The following is a 17,771-nucleotide window of genomic DNA, read 5'->3' on the forward strand; positions in this document are numbered from 1 at the left end:
ACTATGAGCCTAGACAGGTGCTCCCAGCCAGAGCCATCGTGGAGTCAGCGACGCTGGCAGATGCAGAAGGAGGATCTGTGGTTAGCATTCATGTAGCAGGACCACTGGGGTCTTGTCCCCCACCGGAGTGAGTTGGGAACTCAAAAAATGGTCTAAAGCAGCTTGAAGAGACCTGCCAGACACATACTTCCGCATGTGGGTTTTAAATATATGAACCACAAGTTCGGTCTCACCCTTAGGTTGAGGATGAAATGGGGGAGGTGTGAGATTTTGAACACCACTCGTCTGACAAGAAACAAACTGGTGTGTGTGTGGTGGTGGTGGGGGGGGGGGGGGGGGCATTATCAGTAACCACAGTATACAGAAGTTCATCAATTCCAAAAGTCTTTGACAGGGCTGAAATAGTGACCACCATGGGCAATGTGCCACACAGGAAAACTTGGAATAGGCATCCACTGCAATGAGCCAATACTGTTTTACAAAGGGCCCAGCAAAATTGGTATGTAGACACTCTCATGGGCACTGTTGGGAAAAAGGACATCTGCAGGGCTGCCTATTGCTGAACACAGTGAGTGCGAGCAGCGATAAGCCCCGTAATGTCTTTGTCTATGACCAGCCAACACACATGCTGGTGGGCCAAAGCTTTGGTGTGAGAGGTCCCCCCAATGAGCACAGGCAGAAGCCACAGCACATTATGGTGTAAAGAAGTAGGAATCACAACCTGGGAAGCAGTGTCCTCCTTAGCTAACAAAAGAAACCACGCAAACACAGAAAGGCAGCCATGGAGGAACAAGTAGTTAAGCAAGGGATCCAAGACACTGCCCAAGGCCAGCCATGCTGCACAAGAGGGAGGACTTGATTAAATACAGGATCTGTGGCAATAGCCGATGCTATTGTGGCTCTAGTGATGGGAAAAATATTGACACAACTCATCCTGACCAAAAGCTGGATCCAGCTGGAGCCATCAGTGGGTAATGGATCTGATAATGAGAATAGGAGAGGAAGAAAGCCAACTGCTGCAAGCAATGTGCTGGCTTGTCCAACACGGTAGCCAAAGGGTTAAAAAGAGCAACCAACAGCTTGTGATCTGTGATTAAAAGGAACTTAGAACCATACAAGAAGATGTGCAATTTAGTGAGAGTGAAAAAAAATTGCTGAAGCTTCCTTTTCAATTTGAGAATACCACTGCTGAGTGGGAGTTAAAGTCTTAGAAGCATAAGCATTGGGTCGTTCAGACCCGCCCACATATTTGTGCACTAACACTGCTCCAAGACCATGCTGAGAGGTATCTGTAGCCAACACAAGATGCTACCTGGGTGAAAAATGGACAGACATGGGGCAAATTGAAGGTTAGATTTAAGCAAAGTGAACGCTCAGTCACTACCTGGGGACCAGAAAAAAAGGCACATTTTTACACAAAAGTATGTGCAGTGACTGAGCAAAAGTGCATGCATCTTGTAAAATCTTTTGATAGTATGCAACTTTACCTAGAAATATTTGCAGTTCCTTAACAGAGGTTGGCCATAGCAAAGCTGCAATTGTGTCAACATGGTGACATGACAACTTGACCCCTGTGCAAGAAACCTCAAAGCTAGATACTCAACTGATGGCTGGAAAATCTGAGATTTGGCAAGTTGCACTTGCAACACACACATTGCAAAACAGAAAACAATGATTGAAAATTTCGAAGGTGATATTCAGTGGAAGCACTCGAAACAATAATACTGTCGAGATAATTGATGCAGCTGGGCAGAGAAGCTGTGAGCTGTTCTAAAAAACACTGAAAAATTGGGAGCACACTAGGAACACCAAAAGGCAAGTGTTGATATTGGTATGGCCAAAAGGTGCATTGACAATGAGAAGGTGCCTAGTGGTGTCATCCAAGTGGAGCTGGAGGTACACTTCTGACAAATCAACCTTGGAGAAGTAGCGACTGCCTGATAGCTTTGTGAGCAACTCATCAGTGTGGGGCAAAGGGGTATTATCTATCATGGACTGCGCATTAATCATGATGCTGAAGTCACTGCAGATGGGAAGCTTACCTGATGGCTTCTTAATGATGACCAATGGTGTAGCCCATTCACTGGGGGATTAGGCCAAATGACATTGAGCAATGTCAAACGGACTAATTTGGCCTTGACACAGTTGCACATCCTGATAGGCATGTGCTGCACCTGAAAAAAGCTAGGGTGGGTGAATTTTTTCACTGTAATGTGGGCCTGAAAACTGGTAGCACAACCAAGCCCAGGGCAAAACAGAGACAAAAACACAGCGCAGAGGGACTCCAGTTGCTGATACAGAACTTAATCTGTCACTAAATTTACCTCAATGGCAATGTAGAAACTGAAACCATCAAATGCATCTAACCCAAACAGGTCTGCAGTCTGGAAATGATGTACAACAAGGGAGGTGATAGATCGCACAACAGATCTGTAAGAGACAGGAGCAGAGAACTGACCTAGGATTGGAATCTGCTGTTTATTGTAGCTAACAACTTCCGTGAAACCTGTGTGAGGGAGGTGAGCCCAAAAACTCACTGCAGTTCCTGTGTCCACCTGCATTTTTTGCGGTCTATTAAACACACGCAAGTCAATAAACAGTTTGTTCCAAGGGACAATCATTGTAGAGATACAGTTTCTGTCCATTGGTACTACTGTGTGTGCCACATTTGAGAAGAACTTACACGCCAATGCAATGTAGTGTTTCTTTCAACACTTGGTGCAAACCACCCAATGCTTAGGGCACATAGCACACTGATGTTTGGTGAAGCAGTATGGGCAAGACAGAAGGGAGGCACATGGCCTCTGCTGTGCTACAGCCTGTTGCTGCTGTGTCCGTAATTGATGCTGCCCCATATGATGCTGAGTTAAAGGTTGTGCTGTTGCTACAGCTTCCCCATCATCCTGAACACTTGCAGCATGCCTAACAGGGGTTGACTAAGCAACTTCCAACACCTTCTCCCCATGCAGAAACCTAAACGCCTGCAGCCCTTGACATTGTGTTATGCTGAGCACATCCATACGCATTGGATTCTCACATTGAAGTGCTTTTTCATGGACTTCCCTATCCAAGACCAAACAAATAATAACATCAAACAACAAGTGATCAGCATAGGATTCCTGGTGGGTACTAACAACAAATTTACAACAGCTCAATCCATGTAATTCTGCAGCCCAGGCTTTGTAAGACTGGTTCAGCCATTTCTGACAATGGAAAAATTCTACACACATTGTAATGAAATGCTTTCTGTCACAGTAATAGGTTGTGAGGAGTTTGCACGTTTCATCAAATGATAAGCTGGCCAGTTCTTGCAAAGGTATAAGTTGGCACAACAACGGATAAATGCATGGTAAAAGCCAGGAAAGAAAGAAAGCCCTACATGGGTTTGCATTGCCCACATGAAAAATCTGGAAATGTTGGCATAACCATGTCTTGTAAGAGTCCCAATCTTGTTCACTGAGAGTGGTGGCAGGAGCCTGCTGTTGTTCCACGAAAGCTTGCAGCTGAGCAAAGATACATTGGAGCATTTCTTCCATCAAGACACTTGTCAGGTGACTTAGTACTGACACTAACACACGGACAAAACATAACACTCACTTGGTTCAAAGTTTGCTGTAGCAAGAACAAACATGATTTATGGAACATAGAACTTTACAGAGCAACATGTAAGATACAATGAAATACAGGTTGTGTGTAGCAATGAACACATTGAATGGACAGCAGTAATACAGGTTACAGCAACAGGCCAAGCACTCATTTGAGATCACTTAAATAATACTGTTTCTTTGGTGGCTCACCAGAGTGTGTTAAGGGGCTGACCCAGATGACCTCTATAAGTGGGCCTGTGAACGGTATGGACTCGAGTTCTCTGAAATTGCACATGGCATGAGTAAAGGTACATCAATATGCATGGCATAAAAAAACCTTATGCTTCCAGCATTGTTTTACAGATTATCATTATTGTAATGATTTTGTATTATAATAATGATTTGTGTATTATTATCAGTTAACATAATACAAATAAGTGAAATAGTAAACTAAACAACAAAACCATGAATGTAAAATGTAAAGTAACAATTTAAAACATGAAACAAGAATAAGTAAAATAAATAATTAGAATAATAATGAATGTTTAGATGTTTTAATTACATATGTTGAAATATTCTGACAGCACATTGTACACAGGTTATTTCAGAAATCACTTTTATCACACATGGATGTATGAGGCTTAAAAGCTTCTTTAATTTATGTTGTAAAAAAAGTTTTATTTTTCAAAATTAGTGAATGGTGGTAGGGTATCTTGCAAAACTTCAAATTATTACAAAAGTTGATTATACAATTTTCAAGAATATTAATTACTACACATCAACTTTTATATGCAAAACATTTTTTATAAGCCGGCCGAAGTGGCCGTGCGGTTAAAGGCGCTGCAGTCTGGAACCGCAAGACCGCTACGGTCGCAGGTTCGAATCCTGCCTCGGGCATGGATGTTTGTGATGTCCTTAGGTTAGTTAGGTTTAACTAGTTCTAAGTTCTAGGGGACTAATGACCTCAGCAGTTGAGTCCCATAGTGCTCAGAGCCATTTTTGAACCATTTTTTATATATCATCATTTCAAAGATATTCCCATTAAACCTAATGTGCCAAATTATCTTGCAGAAATTAAAAATGAAATTGGACATAAACAAAACACACATATTATATTAATTTGACCCCATTTACTCTTCCACCAAGTTTCATTGCAATCATTTATTTTCACTTGTTAATGTTCCCTCATGAGTCACATACTTTTCAGAAGTCAAGAAATACAACATCTATATGTGATGCCATTTTTCATTCTTTGTCTGACAGAGAATTCTATCAAGATTCCTTACAGTTAGATAGAAATTATGCTGCATAGGAAATTCTTTGGGTAATACTCAGTGTTAAGAGTGGGCATTAAGTTCTTTTATCAACAACCAAATCACCCCTAGAAAAAACCAAAAACTTTAGGGTACACCTCAGTTTGCTAGTGTGTATGGCCCTTAATCATGCTGTCATCATTGGATGAAACTTTGATCTTCAATACAGATAGGGTAAGTTACAGCTTTGTAAATGATGGGCCAGACAACACATCCTGTGAAACAGTGCTAAATACTTTCTCTGAAAACTACTTAGAAGAGATAGTTCAGAAGCCTACTCATGATGGAAATATGTAAGCACTAATGGCAACAAATAGACTTGATGTCTTTGAGAATGTCCACATTTAAAAAGGTATCAAAGATCATGAGGTACTTGTAGCAACAGTGATTACCACAAAAGGTAGTAAAATAAGTACAAAGATTTAAATGTTCAGTAAAGTAGATGAAGAGGCACTAGTGGCATACTTCAAGAAAGAACTTGAAACATTCAACTCTCTTCAGGAGCATGTTGAGAACCTGTGGCTAAAATTTAGAAGAATAGTTGACCAATTACTGTGGTAGATATGTACCTATGAGAACATTGCAGACAGGATGGACACTCTGTGGTACACATTTTATGTAAAGACACTAAAAAAATCAATTGATGCACAACTGGTTTGATATAGAATGGTGGGTTATAGATATACAGATGGTAAATGAAAGGTGAATGGTTCCTGAAAGGCAATGAAACTCTCAACAACTATGACAGCACACCTCTAACAAAATATGAGGAACCTCTGTTCACACATTAGGGCTGTCAGTGGTACCAAAGTTAGTGTTATCAGTGCCAAAGTTATCAAAACCAATGGGTACCACTCTTCCACCATTCATTTCCTGAACATGTAGAATACTTCTTTGAATGAAGTATCATTATGCATCCAACACATCATTCTCCTCAAAGACTCTGTCACACACTACACATTAACAGGTAATTTCAGCTCTACACTCACCCACCCTATCTTGTGAGTTAAGCCTTAGTGATTTTGTCCACAGTTTAACTGGTTTGTCCCTGAAAGCAGACGAATCCTGTGACAGTATTTCATTGGTGACAGTTTCCCCCAGCTGGAACACTGAAACCTGAGTTCAGCCATATGCCATCAAATATCAGTTTTGGCATGATGTTTGAACAGAAAGTCTGACCCCATGATTGTGCAGTAACCTTCACTTGCATGAGGCACCAATTTCATTCATCCCTGAAATCATTCCTCCCAAACCTGAAAACTTAATATTGCTGAACCAAAGGACTTCAGATCACTATCTCTCACCCACCACAAACTACATCACAAAGGAATTAACCATTTAACATCTGAACATTTCGCTCCTTGGTTCTACAGTTCTGCTCCTGGTGCCCAAGCACACCACACTTCTCACTTTGTGGCTGTTGACACTGTCTCTAGACATGCCCTGAATCCCCACAACTATAACATCTTACATCACCTGATTAAATATTCCACCTACTGTGCAACCCTGTTTCCGTATCTATGCCCTCCTGCTTCATACCTATCCTAATGACAGTGTTCAGGTCTTTTGGGGTACCTTCCCTAATGCTCCTAGAGATATCGGATAGCAAGTCCCTCAGAAAAATGTCTATAACCCTATTCTCTGATTCCTGGAGGATAATATTATTTGCTTCATCACTTCCTGTTAATTCTTAAGTATGCCCATTGACTTTTATTATCCTATCACTGAAATTTTCTACTGACTTCCACTCAACTGCTCCTGAAAAAAATTCATACTATTCTGTTGCCTATTGTCTTGATTGATTCCAGACTGTTGAACCATCAGCACATTCTTCAACTTATAATTATACTTCAAAAATACTTTCGCATCCCCTGTCAGTTGCAACTTAGCCATCTGTAACAGCTTATTGTTTAACCAAAACCAAATCTTTGTCACTGCCTCCAGATCATACAGAAAGGACAGTATATCCTCAGTTGGCTTGCCAGAAAAGGGAGTAATCAAACTAAGCTTGTTTCCTCCTCACTCCCACCCCCCTCCCCGGTTTGATGTGACTCACCACAATTTCCTTTCCTGGGCTAACCTCCTCATCTCAGAGTAGATCTTGCATCCTACATCCTCAATTATTGACAGGTTGTATTCCAATATCTGTCTTTCTCAACAGTTTTACTAGATTTATTAATAACTGAATCATCTCCTGTCCAGAAACACCATGGATCCCAGATTCTGTCATTGTGGATCCTCTGTCCCCAACACACAACCAAGTATAATAAAACAGTAACACAAAGACAATACCCACTCATAATCATAGCATACTAGCCTACACCTTACATCTAATCATGAGCCACTTCAAGTTGGTACAATGCCTATCATTATGGCCATAATGGTGGCAAGCAAAACACTCCACTGATATTGACTTAGCACCTGTTGCACTGTGCATCAATAGGTTGTGCTGTGAGCACATTACTGATTGTAAGTAGTGCTTCCTGGAATTGCCTCGAATTTGTGAGAAATCATAAATACTACTCTCACCCTATGATGTCCATCCAGCCTAGAACCCATCCCCTGCCCACAAAAGTATGAGAAGAAAACAAAACAGTTCATAAGTTCTTCCACTACAACTCTTGATGCTAACTGCTGCAGCTGCTCTGTGATGTTAGGTCTGGCTGTCAATGTTCATCTTGGAGATGCTTCTGACACCAAAATTTAGAGGAAGTGCCTCCATGATGTTGGGACTGGCTGCCAATGTCCATCTTGGAGATGCTTCTGACACCAAAATGTAGAGGACCAGGGTGGGTAAACCCTGCGGTGGCAGAGTTGAGTTGAGGCAGTGTGTTGACATCAGGATGACATCCGTTGGTGGCTCAAGAACACAGTCACATATTTTATTAGAAAGCAAATTGCAGCACTTGTAGCATCATTCTGTAGCAGTTACACCTTACAGCCAGTGGCCAGCTTGATGTCAGCAGTGGAGTAGGAATGCTGACATGGGATGCCTGTGGCAGCATGTGCACTGCCTTGGCATGGTTCTGCAATTCAGAGTAGCGCATGCCTGCAGGTGTGGAAACCTGCCATTGTTGTTGTAATAGAAGACACCCCAAAGCAGTGGTGTCCACCTTTGCAAGCAGAGGAATACAGTGTCAGTTTGCCTGCTCTGGGACAGGCAAAAGGTCAGCTGATCAGTCCTGGCCATGAATGCCTGCTCTCCAGAGCAGAAGTAGCTGCAACTGGCTAGAGATGTCCAATTAGCTGGAAGGCATCAAGTCCACAGGTGTGAATTTAGAATCAGAAGTTGGCTCTTTGGTGATGGAGGCCAAGTCTCGTGGAGGCAGCCTGAAAACCATGTTGCACTGTCATCTGCGTTGGACCTCCTGTTATAGTAGATGCTGCTAGATTGAAATGTCTTTGGCTAAAACTAAAGGGTATTTGTGCAGGTTAGGTGGTCATTTGTTGTGCCAAGGAACTGCTCCCAGCCATACACCAAAACAATGTGGCAGCCAGAAACTGCAACTTTCTTGTCATTGCCGTGGTCTGCCCACCTTTCTGCTGTGTTGTCAGTACTGAGAGTGCTGCTGGCATCTGCTCCACACCTACTGGCATCCGTGACTGCCTGTGATGGCTGTGGCAGAACTGCTATTTTACTCAATAGCACTGGAAAATACTATGGTGCTAACATAGTATAAGCCGAGTGACTCACAAATGTCCTTCTATGACAATAATTTTTGATCTTATAGCAAAGGCAGTGCCTTCACAAGCAAATTTCAGAACTTATCCAAGGCAAGAAAAGCACTATCTGTTTTTCTGGGTCGATTACCTTGTACGCCTTATACTGCAAATATAATTGCAATATGTACGAATCCCAACCTTAACATGCCTCTTGAAAAGAAGGGAATGTAGTAAGTATTGGATGGCTTGCTGCTGCCTACTGCAGATGAAACTGAGTGGTAGATAATTGCATCACAATCTTACTTAGAAAATTGATTTGCATCTTGAAAAGGAGAGAATGTGGTTGGCAAAGGGTAGTTTGGCAATGGTCATTGTGGATGAAACTGTGTAGAAGTAATTGTGTTGCAATCTTATTTAACAGACTAATTTGATACATGTGAATCTAAGATACCATTTTCAATTTTTTTTTTTTTTTTTTTTTGTTGCAGCTGCTGCAGTAGCATGATTTGCACTAACTGAGAGTTCTTACCAAGCTATTATACACATAATGAATAAGAAACTCTTCGTTGTTAAATAGCATTCTCAACAAAATTTAGTATTGTGTGTTGTGTCTCCAACCAGGACAATGTGACTTTTGTTTACTGTAAACATGCCTGAAAGGGTCATTTTAAAGTTAAATGATACACACATTGTACCTTTACACCAAGAACTGTCGTCACTAATAGGTAGTCACCCACAAATTTGGTGCACACCATGGCAATGTTGTTCAAACATTCTACCACTATCACAAGTCTCAAAACATTGAAGATCTATGGAATATTTCTTCATGATGCCTTTATGGAGGCAACTGGAAGGGCTGTTTTGATCCAGACACTATGCAACTATTTTCACATTATCAGTTTGGCCTCTAGGTGTCAATCACAAACAACAACATAAAATGTGTAGCACCATGGTGGCCAAAGAAGGTGGGAAAGGGAACACCTGTAATGGATATTGGATCAGTGGCACTGGATTCTAATGATGGCTGACTTGTAGAAAAATGTGGATATAGTTATGTAGCAATGAATGTCTCAAGCATGCAGCTCCACAGGTTCAACAGTAGTTGGATCAATCATGTTTTGGGCCAGAATCATATGTGAAAGTGACATGCCCTTTGTTGCTATTAAGGATCAATTATGCAGTCTTCAACGGGATCCTGTTCCTGTAACTTTTTGTCTCCCCCCCACAGTCAATATTGGCAATGGGTTTATCTTTCAATGTGATAACACAAGAGTACAAAGCACTCTCCTCATGAACACCATTCAACAGGAGACAGGAAACAAATGACTGGAATAACCTGCCATTTCTGCAGTATGAACCTGACTGATCATGCTTAAACCTAGTAGAGACATGCAGTGTGTTATCACAGGAACCACTACTTGCAAACACTAATAATGCTGACTGGGCTGGCCTTGCCATTTTAAAATATTCTTCTGATATTCAAGGCAGTGACTGGGTGGGCTCTAGCCAATGGGGGCAATGGAGTCTGTATTTATTTTCAATTCAGTGAAGATGCTACTTGGTGGACATGTTCCCAGGATATGGTACATGTTGTGTTGGCCAAAGAGCCAACACAGTGTTACTAGAGGAGGCCGAAATGCACGCGTTTTAGCTCACGCATGCTGGCATGAGGAGGGAAGAACTATACTTACGTGAGGTCTGGAACATGACATGGAATTAGAATTCAGAAAGCAGACATAATTAGTTTGATGCTTAACTTTAATCCATTAATGATGAACGTTGCTCTTGAAAGTACATGATTCACAATATCAATATCAATAGTAACTGAATATGGTGCCTTGCTAGGTCGTAGCAAATGACGTAGCTGAAGGCTATGCTAAACTGTCGTCTCGGCAAATGAGAGCGTATGTAGACAGTGAGCCATCACTAGCAAAGTCGGCTGTACAACTGGGAGAAGTGCTAGTGAGTCTCGACTAGACCTGCCGTGTGGCGGCAGTCGGTCTGCAATCACTTATAGTGGCAACATGCGGGTCCAATGTATACTAACGGACCGTGGCCGATTTAAAGGCTACCACCTAGCAAGTGTGGTGTCTGGCGGTGACACAACAGTACAAGCTTCAGAACAACCATGGCAGTAGTGCTGATTTAGATATACTACCACAACTTGATTTGTTAACCCATAATTGTCTCTAGTTTATTCTTGTTGTTAGTAAGACTGTCTCCAAGATATAGCATATCAAACAGAAATATCACATAGACAAAGATTGACACGTAAAGAGATATCGATCAGTATTCATTTATTCACTCATCATTTTCTGTAAATTCCATCATGAAGTAAAACAGTCAGGGATCTGGAATGGGCTATGTTTTACATTAATAGGGGCAAGCAGTCACTGCAGTAACCTCTATAAAGTATACTAACAACAAATTCTGAGTGGTGCTAATTTACTTTGATAAAAACCACTTCTTGTCAACTTACAAAGCACAATTTTGGTGTACTCTACTTCTTCCAAATAATCATTTAAAAAGGAAATAGGTAGTGACAGATGACAGTTTAACAACTAGAGTTCATAAACTTTGAGACCAATTTATGGAACATAACTAAAATATTGATTTACTGACAGCATGTCACTATAGTAATGTTATCCAGAGGTACCTAACAATGTAAAAGAAGTAGTGTTAAATGAATAGACAATGGCCCTATATGAATTTAGGCACAAAAATCTTCTACTCCTTTCTGCATGTCTTAGGCATTTAACTGTTACACCCTCTGTATCATGGTATTCATGGAATGATAATTCCATTTAGAAATGTATGACATCAACTGCACCTGTCAATGAGCTGAAGCCTGTAGCATTTCACTATTTCCAGATTTACACATAAAAGTAGCACAATGGACATCAATTTTATGAACATTCAATAATGTTTAAATTCTCAGCTCATTAATTCACTGCAATGTTTTTCCATGGATATGTAAGAAGAATTTTTTGCTATCTTCATTAGCCATCTTTTCATATTTTCTATATGGAGTTTTGATTTTCTGTGTCTTAGTTAATTATTTGCATGTTCCATGGGTCATAATTTTTGTTTACCTCTCAGGCTCCATACCAGACTGTTCACCACATTGTCAGTGAATGCAGGATTCAAGCCTATCACGGCACAAAAGAGGACTTCCTGCTGGCAACTCCAAATGCAGTGCACTGGATTGAAGGACTGGATATTCAGTTGTAAAGACAAACTTAAGTTTCTTGTGCATCAATATGTATATATGTATATGTAATTTAATTTCATGATATGTCTGTATTAGCCATATGCTAAATAAATTTACCTCTCAGTATGATAGGGACTCAAATCAGTTTTATAATTATAGTACATTTTCTCAGCAAACTGTATGACAACATCATGGCCATTTACATGATTTCCTAAGGCAATTTTTTATTTTTATTTTTTGTTACATGCGTACCACACACACACAAACACACACACACACACACACACACACACACACACACACACACACACCATACTACCACACATTACACTCTGAGAAATTAAATACGATTTCAGTTTATATATGAAATTATATTTTACTATCAATTAAATTCTTTATTTCACTGGGACTGGTCAAAGATTTTAATGGTTGAGTACTTCATTTCTTTCTGTTCTACACTAAGGCTGTGTAATGGATAGTGTAAATCATTGCTCCTTCTAGTATTATACTCACAAATGTCACTGTTGGTTTCAAACTGTGATTGATTGTTGACAACAAACTTCAGAAGGGAGTAAACGTGCTGCAGGGGCATCTGTATGACAAATATTTAAAGATATGTCTACAAGAGGTTCTTGAGAGGACAGCTCATGTCATCCTTACTACATACATCTGTGTAACTAAAACTTTTTCATCAGTGGCAAGATGCCTCTCAATTATGACACCATAAGACATTGGTGAATGAAAATAGGAAAAGTAAGGCAACTTTTTGACAGTTTCATCTCCAAAATATGATATTTTCTGTAATGCAAAAGTTGCGCAGCTGAGGTATTTAAAATATGCAACATGTGACTTCCAGTTCAGGTTCTCAATATGAACAACTAATAATTTAGAATAATATTCCAATTTGTATAAATGTAACATTTACATAATTATTTACAGTGTGTTTTACAATGAAAGTATTTCAAACAAAAGTACGAGTGTTACTTATTTAACTTACTGTTCAGATTAAACATTAACAGTAAATTATCTTAATGAGCAAGCAAACTAAACTCCATTCATTATTTTGGTTTTCAGAGTTTACTGTGTTACTGATGTAAGGAGAAACCACAATAGGAAAAAGTATATAAAACAGATAAAAATGTGAAATGTAGCAATTTTTGTGCATTTACAGAATACACTGCCAGAAAATAAATTAGCACACCCTTTTAGAGGTTTCCAATTCACTCAAGATTTATTGTTGCAACAGTGCATATGTACTCATGAAATGATTATATTCACAGATCAATAACACAAGTGGTTCTGAGGTACCAGGTACTGATTCATGCTGAAACACCCATATTAGTACGTGGTGTAGCCTCCATGGGTGGCAATGTAGGCAGTGACTGTGACCAATGTCCAGTCAATTGTATAGTTGGTGAATACTATCCTGGGATTCGTTGACGAGTCACATGAGTCATTTATTGTCCCATGATATTTCACATGTGCACAACTGTAAACGAGTATGGAAGTTGTGATGGCCAGGGAAGTCACTGCACATCTTGCAGAGCATGTTGAGTTTCACAGGCAGTGTGTGGGTGAGCACTATCCTATTGGAACAACACATCACCTTCCTGTTGCAGTAATGGCAATAGAAAGGGAATAACAACATTTTACATGTATCGAGTGCTGGTTAGTGTCCCCTACAGAAACATCAAAGGTAAATGAGAGTTGTAGCTTATCACACCCCAGACCATAAGGCTTGGAGTGGGACCAGTGTGTCTTGGATGAATACACTCTGTGAGATAGCACTCATCTGGTCTATGTCATATGTGCAGAAAACCATCATTTATGTGCAGGCTGAATCTGCTTTCATCGCCAAAGATCATGGTGTGTCATTCCATCCTCCAGGTGATCCTCTGACAGCACCAGTTGAGCTGTGCATGTAAATGTGAATGGAAGATAGACAAGAGGTGGGGATGCCCATGGTCCCACTGCTGATAACCAGTTCACAACAGTTCATGCTGACACGTGTAGGCTCACAAGCCCTCTTACCTGTAATATGGTGGCTGTACAATCTGCCACTGCTGCCCTTATAATATGATGACCCTGGCAGGCATCTGTTTTGTGTGGGCATCCGGAACTACATCTGTGAGTCTGAGAACATTCATGTGACCACTGATACCGGCATCATTGCACAACTGATGCAGCACATCTGGCTTGTGTGGCAATTTTCTGAAAGGAACATCCCACCACTTCGAAAGCCACAATTTGACACCTTTCAAACTCATCCAGTAGGCTGTTGGAAGCACAAGTGCTTCTCCGTGGCATGCTTCACACATTTGCACTGCACTGAGCCTTCTGGCTGTGAGAATTCCTTATTAAAGAGCAGACACAGATGGTGTTCCAGTAGCTACATCATTATATTGTCTGTTGGCAGATGACACTGAAACCACTACAGAGCATCTACTACCCCCCAGGTGACATATGCCATCACCAGATCAAAATCAACATCGTTTTTCCAGATGTACTAATTTCTCTTTTTTCCAGCAGTGTAGTTTGTTATAATATCAGTACTTAATAAATGTAGCTTGTCTTTCAGTAATTGGATACTGAATCTTCTGATTTTACACCTTTACGATAGCAAGTAATTTAAAAAATACAAGTTTATAACATATTAACGTGAGAGAAAGCACTACCTTCAACTGTTGTCCTGTACATCCCAATTGCTTCGAATTTCAGAGTGTACCTCCCAGTCATGGAGATAATTGCCAGAAAACGACTGTAAGTACCATCATTTTTCACCTCATCTGCTCCAGAACCATTATCCCAAAGGTCTATTTTTGTCATAGTTCCATCTGGTGCATAAAGAATAGCACTGAAACCAATTAATGTATTGCTATAGTATTTTCTAAATCTGTGTAAGCTACTGTTTTATCAAATAAAACATACACAATATGTATCTTCCAAAAAAATGTGACAAGGAATATCACAAACAATGAATTTATTTTGAGTTATATTATCATATTTTTGTGGATACAGTGTTCTCAGACTACTTTCAGTATAAAGGAATAATTTACTTTAAAAGAATTGTGATCAATTTTAGACTAACACCATGTATAATGGAAGAAGACCTTCTAATAATAAGAAATAAAACTGAAACAACTGGGCCAAATATAATAAGCAAACTATAGAGAAGGTACTCAATTTATAACTCTTGTAATCTACAGTTTTGTCCAATAAAGCAAAACACAGAAAATTTAATAAAATTGGTGCTTGTAGTGAAAGAGATAACAAATTCAAAATTAAAACAAGGAAGAACTCTATATATATATAATATATATATATATATATATATATATATATATATATAACTTTTGAAATCCACAATTTCTTCTGCCATTTATACATACCTTATGTTCAAGTCAAATACAAAATGATGATCTTCATTAGATACAGTAGCATAAACTGCTACAGGTTTAAGGTTAGTATTTACAGGACCTGCCTCTGTAACACAAACAATCAAATTAATATTGTGAGAAGACTACAAATGTTGTATCTATGTCAGAATACAACAGTGATCATCTCAAAATACTGGAAGCTGTAGCATATTTTTACCACTGATATGCTTCAGTAAGGTATTCAGCAATATATATACCATTTGTAGACAGAAAAAAAGGAAAACAGATTAGGATTTAATGTCCTACCAACAGAGGCGTTAACACAGATGGAGCACAAGCTTGCAATGGATAAGGAACTGGAAGGAAACCAACCATACCCTTTCAAATGAAACATCCCAGAATTCACTTTAAGTGACACAGGAAAATCACAGAAAACCGAAATTTTGATGGTTGCATGGGGATTTGAACTGCTGACATCTGGAAAATGAGTCCAATGTCTTACCACTAAGCTGCCTCATTCAGTAGCTTATGCGTACCATGCACGACATACCGAATATTAAATCAATGCTTACAAATTTACAAATGTCAGGAGTGAAATTGACTTTTGAAAATTGTTGTTTCTGTTGTTGTGGTCTTCAGTCCAAAGACTGGCTGATGCAACTCTCCATGCTTCTCTGCCCTGTGCAAGCCTCTTCATCTCCGATGACTACTGGAACATACATCCTTCTGAAACTTCTTAGTATATTCATCTCTTGGTCTCCCTCCACAATTTTCACCCTCCACAGTTTCCTCCAGTACTAAATTGGTGATCCCTTGATCCCTCAGAATGTATCCTACCAACGGATCCCTTTTTCTGGTCAAGCTGTGCCACGACTTCCTCTTCTCCCCAATTCTGTTCAGTACCTCCCCATTAGTTACATGGTCTACCCATCTAATCTTCAGCATTCTTCTGTAGCACTACATTTCAAAAGTTTCAATTCTCTTCTTGTCTAATCTGTTTATTGTCCATGTTTCATTTCCATATGTGGCTATGCTCCACAAAAATACTTTTAGAAAAGACTTCCTGACAATGTTAACAAATTTCTCTTTTTCAGAAACGTTTTGCTTGCCATTGCGAGTCTACATTTTATATCCTCTCTACTTCGACCATCATCAGTTATTTTGCTGCCCAAATTCATCTACTTTAACTGTCCCATTTTCTAATCTAATTCCCTCAGCATCATCTGATTTAATTTGACTACATTTCGTTATCCTCATTTTGCTTTTGTTGATGTTCATCTTATATCTTCCTTTGAAGACACTGTCCATTCCATTCAACTGCTCTTCTAAGTCCTTTGCTGTCTCTGACAGAATTACAATGTCATCAGCACACCTCAAAGTTTTTATTTCTTCTCCCTGAACATCAATTCCTATTCCAAATTTTTCTTTTGTATCCTTTACTGTTTGCTCAATACACAGATTGAATAACATTGGGGTTCGGCTGCAACCCTGTCTCACTCCCTTCTCAACCATTGCTTCCCTCTCCTGTCCCTCAACTCTTATAACAGCCATCTGACTTCCATACAAATTGTAAATAGCCTTTCACTCCCTGTATTTTACCCCTGCCGCATTTAAAATTTTGAAAGAGAGTATTCCAGTCAACACTGTCAAAAGCTTTCTCTAAGTCTACAAATGCTATAAACATAGGTTTGTCTTTCCTTAACCTATTTTTTAGGATATGTGTAACAATTTACTTAATTAGTGCAGTACTTCTATTTTTTTCCTTTCATTGGCCGGTTTGTTTTAAGAAAGAGTACAGTTACAATGTAAACATTGCTATTAGGAAATCCACAGCTGTGATGTAAAATTGTGTTTTGTTGATATTATAATTGACATGTCACATTCTTTTTAGTTTCTATCTTTAACAGCAGTGTATACTGTCATAAACTACCACTGTTTTCAAGTTTCTTACAAGAGCTTCTTATTTAGTATAACATCAAGAAACGAAAGTTTAAGACTCAAAGGTCTGGGTAGCTTCAGGGAATCAGTAACTTTATCCAAGGTGTTTTCTTCTTGTTATAACAGAAATCATTTTGTTGGGTGCTATTTCTTCAGGTCAAAAGGGAACTTTTAAGCCTTGCAACATAAAATATTTAGAGAATCAACAAGCTTAGTTTAAAGTTATTTCTTTATAGTTCTGTAATGGACTGCACCAGTCAAAATGCAATCCCACTGTGAGTGGTGTACTGGGCATGGGGCAAGCGAGTTGCTTAGTTGGTGTTTTTAAGCAGCTGATAATTGGCCTGACTGCTATTGACTGACTGGTAGCTACTGCAGATGGGTGCAGTGGGAGGACTACAGTGTCACACATACCACAGATACCAAAGGTACGTCAAGTACAGTCCCATCCTATTGTTACTGTCTCCCCTACAGGAAGCACAGAATCTATCACCACTCATCTGTTTGACTGAGAGACATATTAGTGGTGGGTCCAGGGGTCTTGCACATTATTGGCAGGGTCCAGGAAGAAATTAAGGCATGAACCAATTCCTCTAACCAACAAGTTTGACATGCTATTTCCCACTAAATGGAGACTGTGAGACATATTTCTGGGATGCCTACTGCAACTTGCATCAGGAGT

General features: G+C 39.6%; 1 protein-coding gene across 1 annotated transcript in view; it reads right to left on the reverse strand.

Annotated features, from left to right (window-relative positions):
- Positions 1 to 17,771, reverse strand: part of LOC126481561 (calcium-activated chloride channel regulator 1-like) — a 167,655-nt gene that overhangs the window by 50,284 nt on the left and 99,600 nt on the right. Inside the window, exons 8-9 of the mRNA XM_050105405.1 lie at positions 15,164 to 15,257; positions 14,450 to 14,628 (exon numbers count right to left, since the gene is read on the reverse strand). Of these exons, the coding sequence (XP_049961362.1) occupies positions 14,450 to 14,628; positions 15,164 to 15,257 (273 nt within the window). The remainder of the gene's footprint in view (positions 1 to 14,449; positions 14,629 to 15,163; positions 15,258 to 17,771) is intronic.

Source organism: Schistocerca serialis, chromosome 5 (assembly GCF_023864345.2).
Source record: "Schistocerca serialis cubense isolate TAMUIC-IGC-003099 chromosome 5, iqSchSeri2.2, whole genome shotgun sequence".
In the NCBI taxonomy this organism is placed as follows: domain Eukaryota; kingdom Metazoa; phylum Arthropoda; class Insecta; order Orthoptera; family Acrididae; genus Schistocerca; species Schistocerca serialis.